Source organism: Mizuhopecten yessoensis, unplaced genomic scaffold (assembly GCF_002113885.1).
Source record: "Mizuhopecten yessoensis strain PY_sf001 unplaced genomic scaffold, ASM211388v2 scaffold3079, whole genome shotgun sequence".
Classification (NCBI taxonomy): domain Eukaryota; kingdom Metazoa; phylum Mollusca; class Bivalvia; order Pectinida; family Pectinidae; genus Mizuhopecten; species Mizuhopecten yessoensis.
This window is the reverse complement of record NW_018404865.1, coordinates 271,543-294,665: the sequence shown is the minus strand read 5'-3', so window position 1 is coordinate 294,665 and position 23,123 is coordinate 271,543. Positions and strand designations below refer to the sequence as shown.

The 23,123-nt window shown below is 37.3% G+C and overlaps 1 protein-coding gene across 2 annotated transcripts; it reads left to right on the top strand.

Annotated features, from left to right (window-relative positions):
* Positions 1 to 3,236: 3,236 nt before the first annotated feature.
* Positions 3,237 to 9,433, top strand: LOC110446936 (carbohydrate sulfotransferase 1-like). 2 transcript variants are annotated; one of them, XM_021492283.1, is made up of 5 exons: positions 3,237 to 3,762; positions 5,584 to 5,769; positions 7,244 to 7,409; positions 7,696 to 7,794; positions 8,123 to 9,433. In XM_021492283.1, the coding sequence occupies exons 1-4, from the start codon at positions 3,675 to 3,677 to the stop codon at positions 7,775 to 7,777; spliced, it is 522 nt and encodes a 173-aa protein (XP_021347958.1). In that variant the 5' UTR covers positions 3,237 to 3,674; the 3' UTR covers positions 7,778 to 7,794; positions 8,123 to 9,433. The 2 variants fall into 2 exon arrangements, with proteins under 2 accessions (XP_021347958.1, XP_021347957.1); XM_021492282.1 differs by lacking the exon at positions 7,696 to 7,794.
* The last annotated feature ends 13,690 nt before the right edge of the window (positions 9,434 to 23,123 follow it).

Here is a 23,123-nt window from a genome sequence, read left to right as displayed (position 1 = left end):
CTCTTTACATTCTCTAAATATCGTTTTGTGGATATCATGTACCACATTTAAGAGGCCCCTCGCCCAAAGGTTGAATACACTTTGACATTTGTGATGTTATGAATGAAAAATGAAGCTAAACTTATTTTTCCTTTCTACAGTGTATGTCCACAGTTTCAGATTGAAATTCTGCAGGTACATGTATGTAACTTTAAAAATTAAACAACATTTAGTCAACTGTTATTGTATCAGTTGAAATATACAGACAATGCGTTTCAGAATTTCAAACAATCATTGATACTAAGATTAGTTTATTAGTATAAAAGTATTGTTCTCTCAAAATGCGATGACACTTGTTCTTTTGTATTTTATTGCATGTTGGAGCCTTATAAGTCATAATTAACTTCGACAACAATGTATTGAAATAACTTAAAACGATATGCTATAATAAACCGACAAATACCGGCTTTTTAAATTTGGTGAAACTTATTCCAAGGTTTATATAATATAGCCTTTTTAAGTATCATAAATCAAACTAGCTTTTGACAGGAATGTGTGGTAATAATGTATTATAAGATCAAATAAACTGACAAATATTCTTTAAAATTGACAACTTTTTTCATGTTTGTTTTTTGTCGTTTTAGTGTCTCGTAAGTCGATTAACTTTGGTGGTAGGTAAATCTTGTACCCCGTTCCCGGACCCGGACTGAAACCCCGTACCGGGAATATAAAGATATTTTAATATCTCATTAACGCGATGGTTTATAATTTTTATAAAAATATAGAATAATTTCAAACATTATTTTCTAAATGTGACAATTACAAAAATGTTTATTTATTATCTAATAATTTAGAAATCGACGATAATGTGTTTTTCAAGGGGGTAAAACTTGTACGCCGCTGTCAACCGTGAAAATCACGGTTTTTCACATATAAGTAGAAATTTAGGGAAAATTAACATGTTATTTTCAGATATATAGAAGAAAATACCTTACTGTTGATAATTATGTAAGTTTCGTTAATATAAACAACATATTTCACATTAAATTCTGACTTTGTTGTGATCGCGGGCGAGGATCGCGAGTGTTTTGTTTAGGCCTACTCCCGTGCCCGTACTAAGGGGACATAACTCTGTCAAGCTGTCGTTATCAAGTAGAACTCTTACCCATTCTATCAGAATGTTACCAGGCTCTGCGACGCGGACGCAGTTCTACATAAGAGCCCATATTTTTTTTAAACTATATATATATAAGATAAATAATAGTTCACAAAATAAAAATTCATGATCATCATTATGATTGGTTACCATTAGAAAAAATTAGTATTTTTATAATAACTTATATTTGAAGAAATGGTTTTATGATTGAAATGATTGTGTTCTTTTTAATACAAATTACAAATTACAAAAAAAAAGGATTAACTTGAATAGAAAATTATAAATATATTTATTAAAATAAAAATTAGCTGTAGTCATATCACAATGCTGGCTAACCTAACTAACTAAACTGCATTATTCTAACCTGACCTATATACTTAATTCTGACTTGTATTGCTGTTTTATGAACACTTACCACACTTCATAATAAAACTATCCCTAGAAAAATGTAAATCTGACAGATCACTTACACATCTATTATGAAACCATCTGTCACAGCCAGCATCACAAGAAACCATATCATCAAATACATTTGAAATGTGACACCCATCTGCTTCGCAATCAATAAAAATATCAAATGATAAAGAAGTCTTCTTTTGCCTATGCCTAGGAAATTTGGTAAAGATTCCATTGGAAATACATTCTACAAGATGTTGTCTCATGCAAGTGGTGTCAAACTCTAACTCTTCACTCCCGTTAAACCCATTGAAACAAAATTCTACCAAGTTAGCAATAGCAAAAACCCCACAGTCAACCCCGTTTTTCTGTTGTTGCACATTTGGTAATACTGTTTTTAAAACTTTTCTATTTCCCTCATACGATGATGACAACTGCATTTCTAAAGAAGCTGACAAATTTTTCGTATTTCCAATCAAACTATCAAGAATGTATACTTCCCCACTATCTACCTCCTGTACTGACACTACCCAATGGTCCACCTTTACAACCCGTCACCTTCACTACCGTCACCTTCACTACCATCACCTTTACTACCATCACCTTCACTACCGTCACCTTACTACCATCACCTTCACTACCGTCACCTTTACAACCGTCACCTTCACAACCGTCACCTTCACTACCGTCACCTTCACTACCATCACCTTTACTACCATCCCCTTTACTACCATCACCTTCACTACCATCACCTTCCTTACCATCACGTTCACTACCTTCAACTGAACACCTTAGGGGCAAGTTGAATATGCATATTTAGCACGAGTCTTGACGAAGTTATGTCCCCTTAGTACGGGTACGGGAGGAAACAAAACACCCGCGATCCTCGCCGGCGATCACAACAAAGTCAGAATTTAATGTGAAATATGTTGTCTATTTCAACGAAACTTACATAATTATCAACAGTAAGCTATTTTCTTCTATATATCTGAAAATAACATGTTATTTTTCCCTAAATTTCTAGTTATATGTGAAAAACCGTGATTTTCACGGTTGACTGCGGCGTACAAGTTTTAAAATTATAAACCATCGCGTTAATGAGATATTAAAATATCTTCATATTCCCGGTACGGGTTTCAGTCCGGGTCCGGGAACGGCTGGATATTGATCTAATTTTATGTACATTTTACCTGTTTTATTTGAAGATCAATATGTGACACTTGAATAAAATAATTGTATTATTATTATTATTATGTATATACGTACCAAGTCGTCATCTGTACATTAAATGCGTGGCCGGAGGGAATGACCACAGCGAAACTGATGTCCATTATAGTCCGATCACAAGCTCAATTAAAAACCAATTAGCATAGTGTTATATCTATTAAAAGGGACCTTTGTCGGTCGGTTTCGTTCAGCAGATATATATTCATTATATTAATTACTCCATTTAGTGTATGCAAGATATAAGATATATGAATATGATGTCTATTTCAATATGAATTACAATCTTAGGTTATAATCAAGATTGACTTAAAGATTGTATTTGGTCGCATAGACGTAAATGAAGTGGATTGAATTACAAGTGCACGCACGCACACACACACACACACACACACACACATATCATTATATATATTACATGTATATGAACCACATATGTAAATTGTTGAAAATATATTTGTGCATATCTTCTGGCTATGTTGTGTACACCACACGTATTACCATACCCGTCTTCTTCTACATACACATCCATACAAAGACGACATTATATATCAATTGTGATTTTTATTTATCGTTTTGTATCAGCTTGTCATTGTAATCCAGCCCTGGTTATCTTCTTTTGAACAGATACCGATTTTAAGTGAAACATCTGTTCGAGGATTAAGAGCGATGTTTATGATGACAATGTAGGACGCGGTAGATGTTTTACCCCACAGGATTATGTACATGTATCGATGTGTTTACTTTGAACCAATGTAGAGTGTTTTTTTTCCTACATATTGGGATGGTTTTGTAACACTGCGACGCTTCACTGAAAATACCACATCTGTGTCACGTGATAACTTCATCGAAAAACAGTTTGTTCACCATTTCTGGAAAACGACGTTGGTCTGAATATTAGCTTGAAATCAGAGCGAAAATGCCCATGAACAAAAAAACACTCCTGTTATCCCTAACGATATTGAACATCTTGCTCTTTACTTCTATCTTCAGGAGCATCAAAGAAGGTAAGTGGTGAAAATGTTTTATAAATGCTTAATTAATCTATGATACTTCAATACTCATGTATTGAAACACAAATACTTGCTTCTTATTTGTTCATTTAGCTGTTCATTTGTTTATTCATTTCTCTTTATTCATTAATTCGTTCTTTCATTAATTAATTCGTTTTTCATCCATAATCTGTGTATTTGCTTAACCATGAATTCATTAATTATTCTTCATCGCGGTTCATCTTTCAATCATTCCTTCATTCTTCATTCATTAATTTATTCATTTATAAATCCCTTTATTTATCTATGATGTATCATTCATTCGTATTTCATTTAGTTCATAAATAATGAACTACTGCATTCCTCATTTATAGATTTCACGAATTCTTAAGGATTAACTTGAATATATTTTTCATGTTATGGAGATGTAACACAAAAAACACTCATTTTTTGTGTTATATCTCCATAACATGAAAAATATATTCAAGTTAATCCTTATAATTTAATCTACTATACACAATCCCTGTGGAAATCCACTTTTATTGATGGACTCTTTTCTCTTAGAAATTATTGCGCCGCTGTATCAACCAATCAAAAGCGACGTTACAAATGGCGACGTCATTTTTTTACGTTAAGGGATGATAACATAAATGTTTAAGCCAATGGATATGCTTGTTACAAGCAAGATTAAATTATATTCATGTATCCACTTGATTGATTTGTCTATTTATTTATTTTACTCATTATCAACTTGTTATTCATATATTTATTGATTAATTTATTTTCTTTCATTGATCTATATATTTTTTGGTTAATTCATTCATGTATGTATTTGTTTATATATTCATTGAATAAATAAATCGATTTATTCATCCTTGCCGTTCATCTTTCATTCGGTCATTAAACCATTCCATTAATAAATCAAATGAGTTACCCAGTGGCTCGATTAATTTATTCTTCCAAAATATTGGCCAAATAACTCATTTTGCTTAAAGTTAATAAGGATTCTATATTTATTTAACTAGCCTACGCTTTTTCCTTACCTTCCGATCACGTGGTTTCCCTTTGCATGATAAGCAAGTATTACAGCCGCCCAAACATTTTTTTTGCAACAATTCGCTGTGTGGAACCCCGAATTTTCAATAAAAGTACATTTTCAGCACTTGGAACCAAACAGAAAAAGTTATGTAACTTAAATGTTTTATATGGATTGCATACAAGTGTATTATTCGACCTTATTAGTAAATATTTTCTGTAAAAATCGATCTATTTATTGATGTGGGGAGGAAAGGGGGCTTTTGGTCGGACTAATCAGAATATTTTTTCTGCAAAAATCGATCTTTTTATTGATGTTGGGAGGGGAGGGGGTTTTGGTTGGCATAATCAGTAAACTTTCTGCAAAAATCGATCTATTTATTGATGTGGGGAGGGGCCAGGGTGAGGGGTTGGGGGGCCAGGGTGAGGGGTTGGGGGTGATGGATACGGGGATTTTAACATTTTGAACATTTACAAATGTATATGGATGATGACGCTTAAGATTGAGTGTCTGAAATGAAACGTTATATTTAAGCATTCTTTTATTTTGTATTTATCTATTTAAATTTTCCAAATACGGATAATTTTCAGCTTGAGAATAAACTACATGTATGATACCATGGTATCCTCAACAGATTGAAATACTGGCTTCAGTACATAATATGACGAGGAAGTATGCTTATGCAAACATAATCCTAATTCGAAATTTGTGTCGCGCGGTATGCTACTGTAATTAACGTCTATCAGGGCTGATCCCAAACGCCACTGACATACATTGAAACTTGTTCCGTTTGCTTACAGAGGAACGTGCATCGTTACGTGACACTGCGAATTTCATTGAAGAGAACAACCGTGGGTTACAATTGAATTACAAACAGGAACGCCCCCGTGACGATTACCAAGATGGAGTAAACAAACTCGATTTTGACACAAAATCAACACAACACCCAAATACAGACTCCCCAAAGGTGTTTCAACACTCGGCAGGTATGTATAGCAGTACATTATTAAACATAAAACAAATATCTGAATAAAAAGGTAACTCTTATTTTGTTATTAGTCTCACGATATACCTTAAAAGGGCTATTGTCATATATTTAATATCTAGGAAACAAGGAATCAATGCTAAAAATGATTGATCAGACTGAGAAAACAATATATCCGCAGTTATACCGTCAACTTTGTTGTAAATGGACATATCTCGACTGGTGTCATCAACTCTTGCAGAATTGATCACATGGTCCGTCACGTGATAATTCTGTCTTTACTCCGTCACAACAAAAATGGATTCCAAGATAAATGTTAACAAAGACACGTGTGTCAGATATTACGAATTGTCACCTTTTCTTATGCGCATTTCGTTGCAGGATAATGTAGTTTACTTAACTTCGGTGATCGTACATTGGTGTAAATAGGTGGTTTTCTGATAATCCTGTAGATTAAAAACTGGTAGCGTTCCCTTTGACTATCGCAGTGTAAGTTTGTAGAGCAGAGACCAACGTACATGTACATGTAGGACAAACTGCGCATATGCATTATGCAAACACCACCGGAACAATGGTTGATCCTGGTGACCTAGCCATGTCAAACTGGTACCGATTTTGTCACAAACTGCAGAATCCTGGCGCCAAATGTTAATGCGTATTTGTCGTGTACTGATGTATTGGGGCTATACATTTAGTACAACGATACTTGATTGGTCAGTCTCACCATCCATGCAGGAATATATGGTAAATAGTCGAACTAAAGGCCATGACTTAGATTCAAGCTAACAGGTACCAACAGTGACTGGCGTTGCCTATTATATCATCAGTATTTACTATTTACATTACACATCATCATGGTGCAGACAGAATGTATATACAAGTGCAATGTTTACTAATTCAACTACCTACAGTACATCGGTCCTCTCTGTCTCATGTATGATGTTTCAACACGCTTCAGTCTGCGACCACATGCATGTACAATGTTTACTTAACTTGGCTACAGTTAACTACCGTAAACAAGCACATGTTATTTAACAATGGGGTGTATAGTGTCTTTTCATCCAATTATACCATCTATTAAATTTAAATTGTAATACTTAAAAATATCCCAGCTTTTATATTTCATTTACAACATAACACCATCTAATAGAACAAACGTTACTTCCGGTTCATCTAAACATGTCCGGTTCAACACGTGCTTTGTTGTTATCGGTGGCATACGAGTGACAGGCTCACCTGAGCTACAGTTACATCCAAAACGAAATATTAAGGGGAGGTATACATGTAACACGAAAAAAACACAGTGAAATTCTGTTTTGCATACTGCCGGACAGGGACCCTTAAGATAACCTTATTACCCGAGGGTTTTTCCCGAATATTACTTATCGAGGGTGGACGATCGTAGGGAATTACAAGTCTGTGTGTTATCGCTGACTTCAACTACGCATGTCTGAACTATTTTGTTATATTTACAGGTCCAACTCCCATAATTCTTCACACGTACATGCGCAGTGGATCTTCCTTCGTCGGTGACCTACTTAAGGCCGGGACTGGAACGTACTACACATTTGAACCGATACATGCTTTGCAGTTTACAATCAGACACATGGTACCTATTAGGTACCTCAATAAGCCATCCAAGTAAGCTCAATATTGACAGATAATAATATGGAAAACTTTAAAAATTGCATCCCACGATCAAAATGTTTCTTCTTTTTTGGCAATGTTTTTCATTATGCACTTATTTGTGATTAATGGATGTTTTCATGTTCTAAACGAGTTTGTTTATGCTGTGATAGCGCGTATCTTGTTCCGACTTCAGAGTGCTACCTCACTTAGATACCGAATGCACTCAGCACCGGTCTCATACTACAGACAAATAAATGGTTGTTGCGTTAAGTACTGAATAACAACAACCATATTTTAGGACTTTGGTATGTCCAGGCCTTGGGACAGACTCCATGGCCTTCCAAAACGTTGGTGAACCTGCAACACTAAGGCCGGGCTAGGCGCTAGGAAACAGAAAGTTAGTTGTGAAGTAGAGAGAATGTATTAAGATGTCAAATGTTTTAATTGGTGCAGCATGTTTGTTGATCAATTGAATAGAGTGTGATTGAAATATAGTTTGAGGTTTTGCTGGTCATTGTTAAAAATGGTTAAAATGTCAATATGAATTTTCATAAAAATAGATCTCCTTATACGACCTTAGTTGAGGATTCGACAGAGTAAAATCACAAAACGACCAACGGAAAAATAAAATTTTAATAGCAATTGTAATCATTATGTTTTTTTATTTTTTATTTTTTTCGTGGAGTAAAACTTTAAAGTACATATGTTCTTTTATTTTGTTTTAGAATTTTCAACAATTTTCTGGACGTTGCTGTACCAACGGTGAGGGACATGGTCACGTGTCAATTTTCCAAACTTCCGGTTCCGTATTTTGAGGACGGGTTTTTCTCCTATAGTACCAGAGCTAGTATATTTACTCAATGTAATAAAGGAGAAAGAATGATAACCGACACGGATAGAGCGAACACGTGTGCAGAGGAATTATCAAAAGAATGTTCCAAGTCGTCTTCTTTCGTAGCAAAGATAATTCGCCTGCCATTATACTCTCTTGAGGAACTTATGGAACAAATTCCGAATTTAAAAATTATACATTTACTGAGGGATCCAAGACCTACAATGTTATCGCAGATGAGAGCCGGTAACGTAAAACATAAATATTTAAAAACAAACGTCACAAGTTATTGCAATCGTGTATATGATGACGTCGTCAAGGCGGACGATTTTAACCGGAAGTTCCCTGGTCGATTGCTGCGCGTGCATTATGAGGACATTGTAATGAAACCCTTCGAACTAACCCGAAAAATGTACGATTTTGCTGGCATGCCCTTTACGAACAGAGTAAGTGATACGATATCTCGCCTGACTGGACATACGGAGCATCACAAAAGTTCTAACGATAAAGCGTCGGCGTGGCGGTCAAGTGTTGACATGGATTTCATACATACTGTTGACACGGCATGTAACCTGCTATACGCCAAAGTTGGCTTCCAGGCCATGGCTACGGAAGCCGATATACGAGACACGACAAAAGGTCTAAGGGGCCCGCCGCCTCCTTTTGATGACTTTCGATTAGCATAGATATATAAAAAATAGAATGATACATAAAACATTAGCAAGATCCTAGCGTAAAAATGTCATTGTGTTATCTTATTTAAAAACAGACTCGATAGACATGCATTGATAAAGAACTGATTTATATTTACGTAGCGGAAATTCTACGTTAGACAGTCACAGGTGATGTCCATAACTGAATTGTATCTACATTTTGTTATATATATGTGTACTTACATATGTATATTTTGAAATCATGTTTGAATCCGGTGAAAAGGATCTAAACAAAATAAATAAAATATAATAAAATCTCGATATACTGACGCTTGTGTATCACCGTGCAGTACAACTTCACTATACTGTCCTTCGTTTGTCATTTAAAGTCAAATTTTTATATTTAATGACATTCTCTGAACTCTGTACAGTAAAATACTGATATGATACCATTCGTTGTCTCTGTATTATGAAGCTTCGATATAATGTCCCTCGTTTGTCACTATACACTATGGGCGGATTGGTCGAGGGGTTAACACTTCGGCCTTCCACGCAGGCGGCTGGGGTTTGATCCCCGAAGTCGTCGCACGCATAGAATATCAGAGAAAGTGTTTTTCTCCTGCCCACACAACTCCAACAACACAGGTGGAGTATAAAATAGTCTTTGGTGGATGAAGTGAGGTGGCACTATAAAAGATGCCGTTGGAAGCACGGTCCCACTACAAACAGAACACAATACATATCAAGCAAACACGCAGGTACTGTATACACCATAGGGCGACATTAGCCAAGAGGCATAGAACTAGTAGTTAGCGCCTGGTAAGGCAGCTCCTGTAAATTCCTAAAAAAAATGCATATCCAAATTGTAATATTTGTATATCTATGTACTGTAAAGCCCTTTAGAGTGGCTTATGTAAGCTACATGTAGATGGGGCACAATATCAATAGTATGTGTTTGTTGTAAATTAATTCATGTATTATTAGAAATTGCATTATATTTATATGTTGTAAACCATTATGGAAAGGGCATCTATAAGTTGCAATAACTTGTGTCCAATCCTTTTGTAGTTATATTGCAATAAAATATGTTTAAACAAACAATATCAAATGTTGTATATTATTATTATTATACAGTAAAACGTCGATACAATGTCCCTAGTTTGTCACTGTACAGTAAAACGTAGATATAATGTCCCTCGTTTGTCTCAGTGCAATACAACGTCCATACATTGTCATTATTGAGAGAAAACCTCGATATATAATCCTCCATTTATTCAAGTACCTTAAAATGTCCCTCGTTTGTCACTATACAGTAAAACGTAGATATAATGTCCCTCGTTTGTCACTATACAGTAAAACGTATATATGATGTCCATCGTTTGTCACTATACAGTCAAACGTAGATATAATGTCCCTCGTTTGTCACTGTACAGTAAAACGTAGATAAAATGTCCATCGTCTGTCACTATACAGCAAAACGTAGATATAATGTCCCTCGTTTGTCACTATACAGTAAAACGTAGATATAATGTCCCTCGTTTGTCACTATACAGTAAAACGTAGATATAATGTCCCTCATTGGTCACTATACAGTAAAACGTAGATATCATTTCCCTCGTTTGTCACTGTACAGTAAAACGTAGACACAATGTCCCTCGTTTGTCACTATACAGTAAAACGTAGATATAATGTCCCTCGTTTGTCACTGTACAGTAAAACGTCGATACAATGTCCCTCGTTTGTCACTTTACATTAAATCGTAGACATAATGTCCCTCGTTTGTCATTATACAGCAAAACGTAGATAAAATGTCCGTCATTGGTCACTATACAGTAAAACGTCGATACAATGTCCCTCGTTTGTCACTTTACATTAAAACGTAGACATAATGTCCCTCGTTTGTCATTATACAGCAAAACGTAGATAAAATGTCCGTCATTGGTCACTATACAGTAAAACGTATATATATAATGTCCCTCGTTTGTCACGGTATAGAAAAACGTAGATATAATGTCCCTCGTTTGTCACTTTACATTAAAACGTAGATAAAATGTACGTCGTGGGTCACTATACAGTAAAACGTCGATACAGTGTCCCTCGTTTGTCACGGTATAGAAAAACGTAGATATAATGTCCATCGTTTGTCACTATACAGTCAAACGTAGATATAATGTCCATCGTTTGTCATTATACAGTTAAACGTAGATACAATGTCCCTCGTCTGTCACTTTACATTAAAACGTAGACATAATGTCCCTCGTTTGTCATTATACAGCAAAACGTCGATACAATGTTCCTCGTTTATCACTATACAGTAAAACGTCGATACAATGTTCCTCGGTTATCACTATACAGTAAAACGACGATACAATGTCCCTCGCTTGTCACTATACAGTAAACCGTATATATATAATGTCCCTCGTTCGTCATTATACAGTAAAACGTAGATATAATGCCCCTCGTTTGTCATTATACAGTTAAACGTAGATACAATGTCCCTCATTTGTCACTGTACAGTAAAACGTAGATATAATGTACCTCGTTTGTCACTGTACAATAACACGAAGATATCATTTCCCTCGTTTGTCACTACACAATAAAACGTCGATACAATGTCCCTCGTTTGTCACTATACAGTAAAACGTATATATATAATGTCCCTCGTTTGTCACGGTATAGAAAAACGTAGATACAATGTCCCTCGTTTGTCACTATACAGTAAAACGTAGATATAATGTCCCTCGTTTGTCACGGTATAGAAAAAACGTCGACACAATGTCCCTCGTTTGTTACTGTACAGTAAAACGTAGATACAATGTCCCTCGTTTGTCACTGTACAGTAAAACGTAGATATAATGTCCCTCGTTTGTCATTATACAGTTAAACGTAGATACAATGTCCCTCATTTGTCACTGTACAGTAAAACGTAGATACAATGTCCCTCATTTGTCACTATACTGTAAAACGTACATATAATGTCCCTCATTGGTCACTATACTGTAAAACGTAGATACAATGTCCCTCATTTGTCACTGTACAGTAAACTGTAGATACAATGTCCTTCGTTTGTCATTATACAGTTTAACGTAGATACAATGTCCCTCATTTGTCACTGTACAGTAAAACGAAGATACAATGTCCCTCATTTGTCACTATACTGTAAAACGTAGATATAATGTCCGTCATTGGTCACTATAATGTAAAACGTAGATACAATGTCCCTCGTTTGTCATTATACAGTAAAACGTAGATACAATGTCCCTCGTTTGTCATTATACAGTAAAACGTAGATATAATGTCCCTCGTTTGTCATTATACAGTAAAACGTAGATATAATGTCCCTCGTTTGTCATTATACAGCAAAACGTAGATACAATATCCCTCGGTTGTCATTATACAGCAAAACGTAGATACAATATCCCTCGTTTGTCACTGTACAGTAAAACGTCGATACAATGTCCCTCGTTTGTCACTGTACAATAACACGAAGATATCATTTCCCTCGTTTGTCACTACACAATAAAACGTCGATACAATGTCCCCTTGTTTGTCACTGAACAGTAAAACGTAGATACAATGTCCCTCGTTTGTCATTATACAGTAAAACGTAGATACAATGTCCCTCGTTTGTCACTGTACAGTAAAACGTAGATACAATGTTCCTCGTTTGTCTCAGTCCAATACAACGTCCATACATTGCCATTCATTTCAGTGTGTCATTTTCGAGATAAAACTACCATATATGATCCCCCATTTGTTTAAGTACCTTAAAACTTTGATATATTGTCCTTCGTTAGCAATTGTACATTAAAACTTTGGTATAGTGTCCTTCGTTAGCAATTGTATATTAAAACTTTGAGATAGTGTCCTTCGTTATCAATTGTACATTACAGCTTTGGTATAGTGTCCGTCGTTAGCAATTGTATATTAAAACTTTGATATATCGTCCTTCGTTAGCAAATGTACATTACAACTTTGGTATAGTGTCCTTCGTTAGCAATTGTATATTAAAACTTTGATATAGTGTCCTTCGTTAGCAATTGTACATTAAAACTTTGGTATAGTGTCCTTCGTTAGCAATTGTACATTAAACCTTTGGTATAGTGTCCTTCGTTAGCAATTGTACATTACAACTTTGGTAGAGTGTCCTTCGTTAGCAATTGTACATTACAACTTTGTTATAGTGTCCTTCGTTAGCAATTGTACATTAAACCTTTGGTATAGTGTCCTTCGTTAGCAATTGTACATTACAACTTTGGTAGAGTGTCCTTCGTTAGCAATTGTACATTACAACTATGGTATAGTGTCCTTCGTTAGCAATTGTACATTAAAACTTAGATATAGTGTCCCTCATTTGATCCAGTACAGTTCAACTTCACTACTGTAACTTTTGTTTTTCATTGTATGCTACTCACATTTTGCTAAGGATCACTTTTATTTTTGGGCATATGTGAAAACAAATATTTTATTTGGTTTATACTGAGATTTTTTTTGAAAAATTGATTGTTCTTTTAGTTCATTAGCATGCAAAAAATCAAAAAATCGTAATTACAGTTCGAAAATGAGCCACAGGAAAAGGGTTAGCCTTAAAATTGATAACATCGAGGTATTCACTTAAAAATTGAAAACTGAAAAAAAAACCATCCTAAATAAACAGAAACTGTTTTAATATCGAGTTTGACGCCCATGGGCATCAATTAGAGCTTTACAACGTCTGCGCATGCCCCGAATGAGATCGTGTATCCGGTTTTGTGGGATAGCGTTCCACTCAGCTACCAAATCTGTTCCCAGCTCCTGGAGCGTTCTTGGCTGAACATTTCTGGCAGAGATACTTGTCTGCAGCATGTCCCACAAATGCTCGATGAGATTTAGATCCGGCGAGCGGACTGGCCAATCCATTCTTTGAATAATCTCTTGCTGTAGATACTGCCCAATCACACTCGTTCTATTTGGTTTGGCATTATCGTCCATAAGGATGGTTTCAGGGACGATAGCGCCAGCCTAGGGTCTGACATTGGTAGCAAGGATTGCATCGCAGTAAATCCGGGTCGTAACGGTACCATTATGGAAGACCTCCGCTATATCGGTCATGTTTCACAACGTTACCTACCTAGAACCTCTCCCCAGGTTATCTTCATACTGTAACGCGTATGTCGGTGAAGTTGAGTCAGAATCTTGACTCGTCAATAAAAAGAACCGGTTTCCATTCCTGAAGAGGCCAAGTACTGTGAGCTTGACTCACATGTCGGGCAGGAAACTCGTATTGCTGTCTACGTAACCTTTAACCAGCATCATGAAGACGGTTCCTAACTGTCTGAGTGGCTACCCGGGTACCAGAAGCATTCCGAATGTCGTTCCATAAAGCTGTGGCAGTCTGGAGCCTGTGACGCTGTGCCTGTATGGGGGAAATCGGTCTTGGCGCTGCGTTGTAGCCCTAGAACGACATCCAGCATGGCCTCTGGAAGGGTTTCCGTTAGTTTGGAAACGAATCCACATTCTCGCCACCACACTTTGAGACACCCCAAGGTCTGCTGCAACCTGACGTTGAGAGTTGCTAACTTGCAGCTTTCAAAAAAACACACAAAAATATTTGAAAAACGCCTTACTTAGCCTAGCGTTTGAAAGGGGGGTGTACACGTGGAAAAGCGTGCACGCGCTTTATGGTTGACTTAACACATACACACAGGACGATTTGGAAGGCTAACATATTCGCCCAAAACAGTGAGGAAGGAAAATATAATATCCTTTCTAACATTTTGATTCTTTTTTTTTCAAAATGTAGGTGCTCCTTAGCTAAATGTAATAAGTTTACGTAAAGAGCTAAGGCTGGTTATTATGCCTATTTCCCCAAAATTATGTTACGCTAATGCGCGCGTCCAACCGTGCACTGTTATAACGCGTCCTCGGGTGTTTTTATACAGGTAGCTCTATCGGAATCCTGTGTCTAAGAACAGATTATTGTAAACAGACGATTTTAAGGCCATGGCTATTAATACATGCGTTTCAAGATAAGGGCTCAATACAATGCTTATTTCACGTTATTCATATTGATTTATAACAAATTATACGCTTATATGTAATACCGGATCGTGCAATCGATACCAAACAGTTTTGAACTGAATTAAGTTTCATCACCACTACCTGCGCTCGGTAAATCGGCAGCATTTATCATGAGTTCTGAAAAAGTATCCGGTCTCGGGCGGTAATCCGCATGCCGAGCAAAACATAAATACCACAAAACCATGGCTACGTAAGAGCAGCATCTAACAGTACGGGCACTTGCTTGACATTCACAGTACCAGCCAGTTATATTGCGCTGTGAAAATTCTACCCAGAGGTTGTGTTGCTTTGCTGAAATGTGGCGGGAATTAAGACGAGCATGGACAAGGTCGGGTGCCTCACGATTGACATAGATGTCTGACGAGTTGTTCAAATGCTCGTCTGTATAATGGCGGGCATGTTACACTTGGTAGACACCAATTGTTATGTCCCTGCAGGTAGGGCGTAAGAATTGTACCTGATGCCCTAATTGCATAATCGTAAGAGGCGACAAAATTTGGGATTTTGTCTTTTCTTTTCTCTCTTTCTTTTTCCTAATGTCCCCTTGACAATGCCTCACTTTTGGCCTTTATATGAGCGTTCGCCCCTGTGAGGAAGGCTTTGGGTCCTCTAGTCGAGATATACCAGAGTCTGTAAAAATGGTAGTTTCTACTCCTGCTTAACGCTCAGCAATTTAGGAGTGGGACGACTGGTTCGCCCGTTTATCTGCTGTGCATCCTCGACAGAATGATTCAGTGAGTTAGCACTATAAAGTCGGCATCAGTTCCGCGCTATCACAGGGCGACAAACTCGAGCATATCACAGCCTCCCTAAACACACACGCATACACTTCACCCATGCATCTTGCACACAGGAGCCTTAAATGATCCTCGGTGTTGACCGGAAGTTAAACGATACTAAACCAAAGTAAATGGGACTCTGTTCCGTTTTCTTTAGAATATGTTTATTCAGCAATGAAAACGGTCTGAAAAGACACACAAAGTAGTGGTAAATTGCACAATGATAATTAGCATGAATTTCGTATAGAAACTAATCATAACATTCAATCCTCTACAAACCAAATCAAACCACTAAATTTTATAGACCGAAGTTTGTCCTCGGAGAACTGGGAAATAAGGGACGGCTTCCACCGAATCCATTCGTACATATTTCCATATCTTTGAGCGACGCTTTACGTTGCTCTCATTCATAACACGGTTTTAAATAGTGTTGTATGCAGAAGCAAATTCAACCATCTGGCGAGCGACGTCGCAGTCTGACGGTAGAGATGTCGCAACGGTGGCCTGTATTTGTTGCACAATGCAACGATGATACAGATGAAGTTCCACATATTGGGCAGATCCTTGTTAGGTACAACACTGCAAAGGTACTTCCATGTTTTTAATCTACCGTTGACAGTTTCAACCGCCCAACGCAATTACGTTACCAGCCAGGAATGGTTGGCATCTCCAAAAAGTAAAAACATCTTGATTGACAAAGAACTGCAAACTTGCCTCTGATGGAACATTTGCTATGCCGTTACCCTTTTTCTTGCAAAACACACATCTTGATTGGGTTCTTCCAGCACCTTTGAATGGCAAATTTACCTATAATTTTGGAACTGGATGTCTTACATGTGTATTGCACTCTTTATTTTGTGTTGCAGTCTTCCTACATTTCAAGCAAATGAGACTGTCCACGCTGGTTTTCGGTAAAATATTTCCGGTAACAACAGTTCATATTTCTTGCTTGGCCTTTGTTTTTATTCTGTCGCAACAAATCCCAGATATTTGGTATTTGGAGAATGTTATATGCATATATGTATGTACCTATACGCTTAAAGGCTTTTGGCTAATAAGGAACCTGTTTCATGGTATTTCGGCATTATCTGTTGGTGTTTGAATACTAGATATAATTACTATTGCCAGTTGGAAGGTAAAAGAATTCATAAATTTTATCAAAAAATGTGTCTTACATACAATGAGTAGCTATACTGTACACATGTAAAGGGATTTGTTGACATGCTTCGATAGAAGTATGTCGCACTAAATAGTAACGAAAATATTAATAATAAAACTGATAAACCAATAGGTATGTTGTTAAAATATAAATAAAATGTTCCATTGATTTGAAAAAAAAAGATATTTCCTTATTAAGGAAAATTATCACATGCATAAATATTTAATAACTGAAGGGGGATTCGAACCAGACCGTTTATTTTCTGGTCACAAGTAAACTGCGTTACACATTCGGCTACATAGAACATATATAATTAGCAGATACAAACTGATTTAACCCGATAAACACCTGTCGCAGTTAAGAGAAACTTGATCACCCCTGTTTTTCATTATTTTGAGCACTTTTTCAGAGGAGGATCACTTTTCCGTAACACGATTTGTTTTTGCATATTCAAAAGTTGGTCCTCGGATGGGTACGTCTTGAAAGTATTTTTTAAGTCCGGGAAACTCCATCACTTTCATAGATATAGTGGATATGGCTATATTTGCAGTATCATATTAACAATACATAATATCTCAGCAGTTCAAAAATTCAAATTCAATTGGTTTTATATCTTTTCTATGCAATTTCTCTACACGAAATGTTTTACTCCGTAATTTTTCCCCCGTTTTCCTAAATGACTACTTAGGGAAATAAGGGCCGATTACCGCCATAGCTCTATCCGATGTAATGTCCCTAGTTTTTTCAGTTCATTAAAATTTATTATGATGTCCTTCGTTTGTCAGTGCAAATTAAAAAATATATATCATTTCCTTCGTTGGTCGTTGTTAGTAAAACTTCGATATATAATGCAATTCGTTTGTCTTTGTACAGTAACATTTAGATATAATACCCCTCGTTGGTTTCAGTACAGTAAAATTTCAATATGTCCTTCATTTATCACTTAACAGTTAAAGTTCGACATCATTTCCTTCTTATGTCACTATAAAGAGAAATTCTCGATTAAATGTCCCTCGTTTGTTACTACATAGTAAAACTTCGACCTTATGCCCATCGTTTGTCACTGTATAGTTAAACGTCGATATAATGCCCCTAGTTTGTCATTGTGTAGTGAAACTTCGATATAATGTCCCTAGTTTGTAACTGTATAGTAAAACTTCGATATATTGTCCCTTTGTTTGTCAATGTACAGTAAAACGTCGCAATAATATTCATCGTATTTCACTGTACTGTACAACGTCGTTATAATGTCCTTCGTTTGCCACTGTAAAGTAAAACGTCGATATAATGTCATTAGTTTGTCATTTTTATAGAAAAAAAATCTATACAATGTCCCTTTTTGTCACAGTGTAGAAAATATCGATTTAATGTTCCTCGTTTGTCACTGTATAGTAAAACTTCGACATGATGTCTGTCGTTTGTTTGAGTATAGTAAAACCTCGATATGATGTCTGCCGTTTGCCTGAGTATAGTAAAACTTCTATATTATGTCTGTCGTTTGTCTAAGTATAGTAAAACTTCGACATGATGTCTGTCGTTTGTCTGAGTATAGTAAAACTTCGACATTATGTCTGTCGTTTGTCTAAGTAAAGTTAAACTTCGACATTATGTCTGCCGTTTGTCTTAGTAAAGTAAAACTTCGACATTATGTCTGTCGTTTGTCTAAGTAAAGAAAAACTTCGACATTATGTCTGTCGTTTGTCTGAGTATAGTACAACTTTGACATGATGTCTGTCGTTTGTCTGAGTATAGTAAAACTTCTATATTATGTCTGTCGTTTGTCTAAGTAAAGTAAAACTTCGACATTATGTCTGTCGTTTGTCTGAGTATAGTAAAACTTCGACATGATGTCTGTCGCTTGTCTGAGTATAGTAAAACTTCTATATTATGTCTGTCGTTTGTCTGAGTATAGTAAAACTTCGACATTATGTCTGTCGTTTGTCTGAGTATAGTAAAACTTCGACATTATGTCTGTCGTTTGTCTGAGTATAGTAAAACTTCTATATTATGTCTGTCGTTTGTCTGAGTATAGTAAAACTTCGACATTATGTCTGTCGTTTGTCTAAGTAGAGTAAAACTTCGACATTATGTCTGTCGTTTGTCTGAGCATGGTACAACTTTGACATGATGTCTGTCGTTTGTCTGAGTAAAGTAAAACTTCTATATTATGTCTGTCGTTTGTCTAAGTAAAGTAAAACTTCGACATGATGTCTGTCGCTTGTCTGAGTATAGTAAAACTTCTATATTATGTCGGTCGGTTGTCTGAGTATAGTAAAACTTCTATATTAGGTCTGTCGTTTGTCTGAGTATAGTACAACTTCGGCATTATGTCTGTGGTTTGTCTGAGTATAGTAAAACTTCTACATTATGTCTGTCGTTTGTCTAAGTAAAGAAAAACTTCGACATTATGTCTGTCGTTTGACTAAGTAGAGTAAAACTTCGACATTATGTCTGTCGTTTGTCTGAGTATGGTACAACTTTGACATGATGTCTGTCGTTTGTCTGAGTATAGTAAAACTTCTATATTATGTCTGTCGTTTTTCTGAGTATAGTAAAGCTTCGACATTAGGTCTGTCGTTTGTCTAAGTAAAGTAAAACTTCGACATGATGTCTGACGTTTGACTGAGTATAGTAAAACTTCTATATTATGTCTGTCGTTTGTCTAAGTAAAGTAAAACTTCGACATGATGTCTGACGTTTGTCTGAGTATAGTAAAACTTCTATATTATGTCTGTCGTTTTTCTGAGTATAGTAAAACTTCGACATTAGGTCTGTCGTTTGTCTAAGTAAAGTAAAACTTCGACATTATGTCTGTCGTTTGTCTGAGTAAAGCAAAACTTTGACATGATTTCCCTTGTTTGTCTAAGTATGATAAAATTTCAATAGCATATCCCTCATTTGTCCATGTATAGAAAACTCTCGATATCATGCCCACATTTTTGTCTCCATACAGTTAAATGTACATTCATGTATTTGGTCATTTTAAACGAGTATAGCAAACCTTCTATGATCAAAACATGTACTCATGACACAGGCTGACGTTATAATTGTTCCTATGACCTTACTGAGGAGGTAGCTTTATGTTTTATTCAACTGATAATGGGCAACTTAAGAAAGTCATTGGATTGTCATCACCTGGACACGGTAAGTGAGATCCAACTCGCCACCCGGTCACACTTTTTGTTCTGGCAACGGGCTAACCAAAGGTGCCTAGCTAGGGAGAAATAAGGCTAACAAATGGTACCTAGGTGTACAACAAAAAATCATAACTGACTCCGACAGGTTTATGCCTTTATAATGATAAAATATACTCCTCCTGACATAGCAGCAGAGTTATCGTGGTGTAAACGCAAGGAACATTTATATGGACAGTATGGGTGTCACAATACGCTAAGAGTTTATCACGATATATTGCAATACAGAATGAATATATTGCGATACGTATCCCGATATTGTCATATGAGGGATGTGCTCAATTTTATTATAATTTGCAAAGTTAAAACACTAAGCAGGTACATAAAAATATATGCTTTTGAGAATATTGCGATACGGCAATATTTCATTTCTGTATTGTGGTACGATACGATATGCCCGTGTATTGCGATATACCTGTTTTCCGATATATTGTGACAGCCCTAATGGACAGTCTAGTAAACTTCCATTATATACATATGTGTTGTATAATGTGTGCATGTTTGTAAATATTATATACGTGTTCTGAGGGCAGTCCAGGTGACGCCCGGAATGTTTCGGGAGTTGTATAAGAGCATGCAGGTAGCCGTGTTCTGGTCTCTTAGAAAACTTTGACAGACGAAACAGTGTATATATTAAGGTGTTGGAATATAACACAATTATAATGTATTTCTGGAAGCAGATATGGTCAGATCCACTAAGCGAAGCCATTATTGGAATGTAGCTTTCTGAATAGTGAAAAGGGCTTGATTGACGGTCCTATTTGTACATGCGGATTAACACATGGAGCGAAAATTTCATCAGCTTTTGCGATGCTCTCCTGTTACGTCACGATCCCCGGTATGGCAACCACCGAGTAACCCCCTTCAACCCAATAATACATTACGACCTTACTGAAAAGTTGCTGCTATTTTGGAGATGAAAATCTCTCTCATGTAGAAAATTCTCAACCGTTCACTTGTGTTAAATAATTTGTCATAGCTACCAATCATTTCTGATGACAACATGAAAATATTATAACACACATGTACATGAGCAGTGTTTGAAAATGCTTTATGATAAAATCTGTGAATTTGAATTATTTAAAAGTGAAATAGTATTTGTTTAACCTGTTGTCTCTGGCAATCACTGTGCAAACTTATTTCTTCCCCATCAACTACATCTCCCCCCTCACATATACACTTCCCACTCCCCTACACATCCCCCTCTCATATACCCTGACACTCCCTTACACCTCCCCCCTTTCATATACACTTCCCACTCCCCTACACCTCCCCCTCTCATATACACTGCCCACTCCCTTACCACTCCCCCTTTCATATACACTTCCCACTCCCCTACACCTTCCCCTCTCATATACCCTCACCCTCCCTTACACCTCCCCCCTTTCATATACACTTCCCACTCCCCTACACCTCCCCCTCTCATATACACTTCCCTCTCCACTACACCTACCCCCTCTCATATACACTTCCTACCCCCCTACACCACCCCCTCTCATATTCATTTCCCACTCCCCTACAACGTCCCCCTCTCATATATACTTCCCACTCCCCTACACCTCCCTCCTCTTGTATACACTTCCAACTACACTACCCCTACACCCTCTCATATTCACTTCCCACTCCCCTACAACTACCCCCTCTCATATATACTTCCCACTCCCCTACACCTCCCTGCTCTTGTATACACTTCCAACTCCACTACACCTACACCCTCTCATATTCACTTCCCACTCCCCTACACCTACGCCCTCTCATATACACTTCCCACACCCCTACACCTCCCCCTCTCATATACACTTCCCCCTTTCATATACACTTCCCACTCCCCTACACCTCCCCCCTTTCATATACACTTCCCACTCCCCTATCCCCCCCTCTCATATACACTTCCCACTCCCCTACACCTTCCCCTCTCATATACCCTCACCCTCCCTTACACCTCCCCCCTTTCATATACACTTCCCACTCCCCTACACCTTCCCCTCTCATATACACTTCCCACTCCCCTACACCTTCCCCTCTCATATACCCTCACCCTCCCTTACACCTCCCCCCTTTCATATACACTTCCCACTCCCCTACACCTCCCCCCTTTCATATACACTTCCCACTCCCCTACACCTCCCCCTCTCATATACACTGCCCACTCCCTTACAACTCCCCCTCTCATATACACATCCCACTCCCCTACACTTCCCCCTCTCATATACACATCCCACTCCCCTACACTTCCCCCTCTCATATACACATCCCACTCCCCTACACCTCCCCCTCTCATATACACTGCCCACTCCCTTACAACTCCCCCTTTCATATACACTTCCCACTCCCCTACACCTCCCCCTCTCATATTCACTGCCCACTCCCTTACAACTCCCCCTTTCATATACACTTCCCACTCCCCTACACCTCCCCCCTTTCATATACACTTCCCACTCCCCTACACCTCCCCCTCCCCTATACACTTCCCACACCCCTACACCACCCCCTCTCATATTCACTTCCCACTCCCCTACAACTACCCCCTCTCATATATACTTCCCACTCCCCTACACCTCCCTCCTCTTGTATACACTTCCAACTCCACTACACCTACACCCTCTCATATTCACTTCCCACTCCCCTACACCTACCTCCCCCCTCTTATATACACTTCCCACTCCCATACACCTCCCCCTCTTATATACAATGTATAGAAATGAAAGAAACAAATAAAAATGTACAAGAATGCATCTGTAAAAGTTATTCTACAATGCAATTAACTTTGGGAGTACTCAAATTTTTAATTATTTTCCTCACATTTTTGTGCCTGCGTTAAATTCTCAATTAAACTACACACAAGTATGTTGATTATAGCTTAAGTAATGACATCTCATCCTTTCAAATTATTCTGACAACAGGTTGATGTTATCTAATTTCAGTAATCCCATACGAACTGGACAACAGTTTGCATCACAAACTGTCACCAGGTGTGCATGTATTTACCTGTATATGTGTATCGTATGTCCTGTATCTGTCACGGTAAACAACACGACAAGTGCATCTC

Bases quoted from the DNA above. Each gene is read 5' to 3' on its own strand.
- LOC110446936 (XM_021492282.1), top strand. From the start codon at position 3,675: ATGCCCATGAACAAAAAAACACTCCTGTTATCCCTAACGATATTGAAC. The intron at 3,763-5,583 runs GTAAGTGGTGAA...GTTTGCTTACAG, and splicing joins CTTCAGGAGCATCAAAGAAG to AGGAACGTGCATCGTTACGT. The intron at 7,410-8,122 runs GTAAGCTCAATA...ATTTTGTTTTAG, and splicing joins TACCTCAATAAGCCATCCAA to AATTTTCAACAATTTTCTGG.